General features: G+C 33.3%; 1 protein-coding gene across 1 annotated transcript; it reads right to left on the bottom strand.

Annotated features, from left to right (window-relative positions):
- Window positions 1-3,985: 3,985 nt before the first annotated feature.
- LOC120172275 lies at window positions 3,986-5,955 on the bottom strand. Its single transcript, XM_039179772.1, has 3 exons — window positions 5,673-5,955; window positions 5,020-5,108; window positions 3,986-4,159 (listed from the first exon to the last, which is right to left on the bottom strand). The coding sequence occupies exons 1-3, from the start codon at window positions 5,953-5,955 to the stop codon at window positions 3,986-3,988; spliced, it is 546 nt and encodes a 181-aa protein (XP_039035703.1).
- Between the last annotated feature and the right edge of the window lie 509 nt (window positions 5,956-6,464).

The following is a 6,464-nucleotide window of genomic DNA, read 5'->3' on the forward strand; positions in this document are numbered from 1 at the left end:
TTTAGCACTCAAACTTTGTTAACTTTCCAAAATGGCTAAACTTAACATTCTAACTTCAATTTCAGTCCAAATAGTAATTTTCAGCATAGTAAAACAATTATTGAACAAATATAAAACAATCCATAACTTTTCATAATTGTCGATTTGGTCCCTAACTTCACAAAATTACTTATTGGCCCAAATTTTTTCTAATGCTTGTAGAACCTTTCAAATATCATTTCTAACCCATGAGAATTTTTTCTACAATTTTTCTCAACTTCTTTACTCAAGACTGAATGATTTATGTACCCAAGACTAGGGTTTTCATGATTTTACTCGATTTTGATTCGATTCAAGCATGAAATCAACCTCGATTGAACCTTATACAATCTCTACAATCAAAGCCCTAATCAAATTTCATCATAACATAAACTTCCTCCAAGATTAGGGTTAGGCTGAAATTACCCATAGCTTAGTATAATTGATTTTAATCATAAATCATGCTTGAAATTGATTCTACAACCTCAAAACATAAAAAATCCTTCATCAATTCCATAAACCCTAGAATTTCGGATCTCTGAACACAAACCAAATTAGCAAGCAATAATGATACCAAATGATTGTGTTTTCGAATATAACAATTTTCTATTTCACGACATGACCCAAAATCCAAAGGAAATTGCTCAAAAAATGTAAAATAAAATTTCTCTTACCTAGGTCATGGGGAGAACGAAATGGAGCTGAAAAATGGCCTAAGTTTCATGAAATTTTCATGTAATTTCATGTTAATTTAACCTTTATTTAAGCTTAAATGAATAAAATATTCATTTAATGAAAAATGTTCATTTTGTCATTAATGAAACTTGATATTTAAAATAATACCAAGCTACATAACCTTATCATCTTTCCAAAGTCAAAGATGAACAAAATATGTTTCCATTTTTCAATTTTACCGAGCAACTTTCTAAAAATTACAATTTTTCCACTTTGATCCAACGATCCAAATTAAACATGGAAATAAATCTTCAAATCCAATTATCTATATTATTTTATATCATTTTAACATGTGGAAAAAATATTTTTAAGCCTAATTTATCATCCTTCAATTTTTCCCGAAATTTTTATTTGATCCGATTTACCGATTTCTTACTAGACTTTAACCCTTTCTAGTTTACAACATAAATTCCGGATCAAGAATCTGATTTCAATAAAACCCCACTCTCAAAATTAAACTATCTATTTATGAAATAAAATTTATTTTGGGAAATTACCACTTATGTTCCTGAACTTTTCCCAATTTTATACTTTGGCCACTTAACTTTTAAAACGTATATTTTGGTCACTAAGCAAAATTTGGGGTATTACATAAATGCTTAGAATGTTGAACCAAAACAATAGAGTAATCTATCTTTTCTAATGTCCCAATATATCTTTAAGATAACATATGGATAGTATTAAGATTAATTTTTGTAATACAAGATTTTTAAATAAAATTATTTTGTCAATTTTATAACATTTTTATTTAGTATGCTGACGCAAGATTTTCAATAGTTGATATTGTTTTAAAAATATGAAAATCGTATTACTTTATATTTTTTATGTGATGTTATATCTTCAACAGGATGTTAATTTTTAAATACTTTTATCTCTTAAAATTATAATTTTTGTCAATTTATTTCTTGAAACTAAATAAAACATTTGGACCATTAATTTGGAATATATACATATATATTGGTGTATAGATTAATTATATTAGCATTATGTGTAATTTTTTAAGAAATTATATAATATATAAATTATATTATTAATGTGTTAAATTAGAGGCTGTCTAATAAAAATGATCCATGAACTTTCATACTATTATTTTAATTTTAATGATAAAGGTTATACTTGCTAAAAGTAATTATTAAAACAATTTAATAAAAATAAAATTTTAAGGTAACTTTATATTTTGTAAATCATATTTTAAAATATTAAATTCAGGTTGTTTAATGGTAGAATAGTTGGGGGTTCTCTTCGAGATCAGTCTCTTCATCGAAAATTTAGCTGCAGAGTTCGGTGTCAATCTCGTATCGTGCTCGCTTAGCGTCATTTAGTAAATTTTGGATGGGGGATAGGGCAAGATGAAGCTAGCTTCTAGTCTTTGGAGCGTTTGTGTCCGTGCGACATCTTTATTTTTGGTGTAAGTAGCATGTTTGCAGCTGTAGTTTATTGGTTTAGCGTTCCTGTATGCAAAATGTTTGCAACTTTATTTGTTTGGACCACCTATGGTGAGTTTAGTGGAGACTATTTTCATTTCTTTTTTGACCTTGGAGGTGGTGGTTCATTTTTTAATGGTCAATCGATTGGTTTGTTTAGTACGGGTGTTATTTTTTATGGTATTTAGAACAGGGAGCCTTAAGAAGGTATGAATGATTTAAAGCGTGGTGGTTATGAGAAGTTTCGAGGATGTTTGGAAGCGTTAAGGGGCTTTCGTTTATGCTGGGGTAGATTTGCGTTTTATCCTGTTTAGTATGTGGTGTTTTTGTTCTGATGTTGCTGTTTAACTTCCTTCCCATTTGTGATGAACTCTTTTCCTCCGGTAGGCTTAGGGAGAGTTTTAATGAGATTCACAATTTGGGGTTTTAACTTTGTTATGTTTAAATGAATACAATCAATTTTTTTCGAGAAAAAAATGAAGTATACTGAGAAACTTCTCCAACATCTATAACTCTAACACTAATGGATATTAAAGGAACAATGATAAAATATAAAAAACCATATCTTATACATAAATATCTACATAAATAAATATTCATAACATTCTGACTTGGGTGTTTATGAAGATAAAGTGTCTCATTAAAATCTTACTAAGATAAAAATCATGTAAAAAAAATCTTAATGAATGAATATGCATAACATGTCGCCTCATTAAAACCTCATTAGAAAAACACAGTAGGACAAAACCTTTATGAAGAAAAAAAAGAGTACAACATGTATTTATTTGCCCTAACGCATGCACATCTGAAGATCTTTAACATGATGCAATCCAATATTGAAAAGGAACCTCTCAAATGTAGTAGTAAGAAGCGTCTTAGTATATAAGTATGTCGAATTTTCACTTGATCGAATTTTTTGAACATCGATGTCTTCACTATTTTTATTTCATGAGCGAATAATTTTTTTGGTGATGTGTGTTTTATTTTATCATCTTTTATGTATCATGTTTTATGTTGAATGATGTAAGTTGTATTATCTTCATATAACATTGTCAGAATTTTTTATAAGCATAAATCATAGACTTTTTTATTTTATAAATTACAATACTTAGCCACACACATTCACAACTAGCTTCATTGATAGTTCAAATCTCAACATGATTAGAGGAAGTGAAAGTAATCATTTATTTCATTGATCGTCAAGAAATTACGATATCAAGAAATGTAAAAAGAAAATAAATTTCCCCTACGTCAAATTTCTTTTGTTATTTCCACATTTGATTCTCATCCCCCCTTTTGATATTCTCATACGAGTGCATAAAATCGTATACTTCATTAATATCACACCCTTGGAACTTCAAAAGCCTCAAACGTGAGGCCTTAGTCGTTTTATTAATGATTGCGGTCGACCTGAAAACAACTGAAGCAAAGATACTTAGATTCTAACAGAAGTAAAGAACTTTGAAAGAGAACAAGACAAGAGAACTTTGAGAGAATGCTCTGTGATTTCTCAAAATGAAGAAGTGAGTACAAATGAGGATGAGATGCTTCTATTTATAGTGGAGGCTCCCCTCAATGAATGACTAAACTAAGGAATCATAATTATAAGATCTATTCATCTAAGGAAATTATACAAAGTTATTGAAAACATGGATTGGATAGAAGATTACAAAGATTATGGAAAGAATCAAGATGATCATGCAATAACCAAGTGATCTACTTGCCATAATCGTGCAAGGCTTTTCATCTCCATGGAATGGGCTAGTATGGATGGGTCTAGCAAGGACCAAAATGCCACTCAAGTAGTCTTAGGCATCTTCTTTCATGGTGACCTCAGTCATGGGCTCGCATTCTGTGACATTCTTCCCCACCGGATCTAGTGACGCCCTCATCACTCGTTTTGTATGGTATTGGTCTATCTCTGGCTTGAATTGCCAAAGTCCCTTGGCATGCTCCCAACTCCCTTCACTCTCTGGAAGTCCCTTCCATAAAATAAAGTACTCATGCCTTAGGTGGTTTCCTAGTCATCAAATAACTCTTTCCGTATATATGTCTTCAACCTCCTTATCATAAGAGACTTTCACTCTGGCTAGTACTTGGGTGAATTGCCTTGATTTGGATCCTCCTCATCATGATGGTACGAATTAAGAAAACTAACATGGAACACTAGATGAACTCGGATGGGTGGAGCCAATTCCAATCTACAGGCCATACTGCCTACCCGCTTCATAACTTAGAATGAACCCTCGTATCTTCGTATAAGCCTTTTGTTCATTGTCAAGTTACGGAAGATCCAAATCAATTTGGCAAGACTAGATCACCAACCTGTAAATTCAAGTCCCTCATCTTTTGATCTACCCATTTCTTGGTTGTTTCTCCACCTTGTGTAAACATGCTTGGGCTATGTCATGATTCTCTTGCCACTCATTGGCAAAACCATATGTTGCTAGATTTGACCCCTCATCCTTGGTAGCAATCATATTGAGTGTCAACGATTACTGCCCGGTCACGATCTCGAACGAACTTTGGTTTGTCACCTCACTTCGTTGTAAGTTATAGGAAAACTGAGCCACATCCAACAAATTTGGCTAGACACGTTGGGTGGCACTCACATAGTGCCTCAAATAAATCTCTCACAAAGCATTAACTCTCTTGGTTTTCCATCGATTTGTGAATGAATGAAGATGGAAGAATTAAAGCTCGATCTTAAGAGCTTGAACAAATCAGTCCAGAACCTCCTAGTGAATCATGTGTCCCAATCACTAATGATAGTCTTTGACACTCCTCAACACTTAACCACTTGTTTGAGGAAAAGTCGAGCAACCTCATCGACTAGACATACCTTGGACGTCAGAATGAACTTTGAATACTTTGAAAACATGTCAACCACAACCATGATATTTGAAAGTCCATCAGTGTGGGGCAAACCAACTATAAAATCCATAGAGACATTCTCTCATGGTTACTCGGGAATGAGAAAAGGTTGCAAAAATCTAGTCAATCTCTTCATCTCAATCTTATCTTGTTTTAACAAAAGACATGGTCTCACATAGGCTTGCACATGTTCTGTCATGTGTGGCCAATAGTGCTACTCCGCAAGTAGTGCTAAATTCTGATCAACTCCCGATGTCTCACCCACTTCGAATCAGGGCATTCATTCATAAGCTCCTTACGTAACTTCCCATACTGAGGCACCTAAAGATGATGCCCTTGAGTATAAAGTAACTCCCCCTCGATCCATAACTTCTTGGTTCTCCCTCCTTGGCGCCCTCAATCAAAGCCTTGTTCGTAGCGATCCTCTCGATCAAATATCCCTTCACAATCTTGATGGCATACCTCCAACTTAATCCATCCACAACACAATTCACATTTTCGGTTTTACTCTATGGAAAAGTTAAACTTGGCAATAAACTCTTCCACCGAGTTTGCTTAGGAGAAAGCTTCTTTTGGGTGAGAAAATAACTATTTGTAATGTTGTCGGTAAAAACCACAAACCTGGAACCAAGAAAAAGTTTTGCCAAGTCCATAAACAATACACCACCACGATCATCTCATTATCATGAACTGAGTACTTTCTCTCAGTCTCATTAAACTTTTGACTTTCATATGCAATCAGATGTCCCTCTTGTATAAGGACCCCACCAATGGAAACACCAGATGCATCGGTGTAAACTTCGAAAAACTTGGTGTAATCTGGCAACACCAAGTCTAACGCACTCACCATGGCTTCTTTCATATTCTCAAAAGCTTTATAACACTCTGTGATCCATTCCCACATCTTATCGTTCTTAAGTAACTCAGTTAAATGTGTGTAAATTTTGGAATACCCTTCATTAACATTCGATAATAGTTGGCTAATCCCAAGAATGCTCTCTAGTTGGACACCTTGGTGGGCCACTTTCACTAATTAATCACTCTAACCTTGTCCTTATCCATTCACAGTTGCCTCCTCCTACAACATGACTGATAGATGCTTTATTTAGTTATTATTTCGAATTTAAATTGCTCCTTACTTGTTAGTTTTTTTGGTTGATTTTTTCGTTTTGATTAATTTTTTGTGCAAGATACTATATACTGGAAATTTCACTAAAAGGATATAATTATGTAATTTTCTTATTTACAGAATCAAGGCTGGATTAGTGGGCCTGACTCAGGGCATAAACCATCTGACAAGGCGATGACTCAGCACCTTCTAGAAGGTCCAATCAGTGCTTCTAGAAAGACGAATGGATCAGCCACATGTTTTTGCAATTCAAATTTAAGTTAAACTCATGTTTAAATAGTTTA

This window comes from Hibiscus syriacus, unplaced genomic scaffold (genome assembly GCF_006381635.1).
Source record: "Hibiscus syriacus cultivar Baekdansim isolate YM2019G1 unplaced genomic scaffold, ASM638163v2 tig00111848_pilon, whole genome shotgun sequence".
NCBI classification, from domain to species: Eukaryota; Viridiplantae; Streptophyta; class Magnoliopsida; order Malvales; family Malvaceae; genus Hibiscus; species Hibiscus syriacus.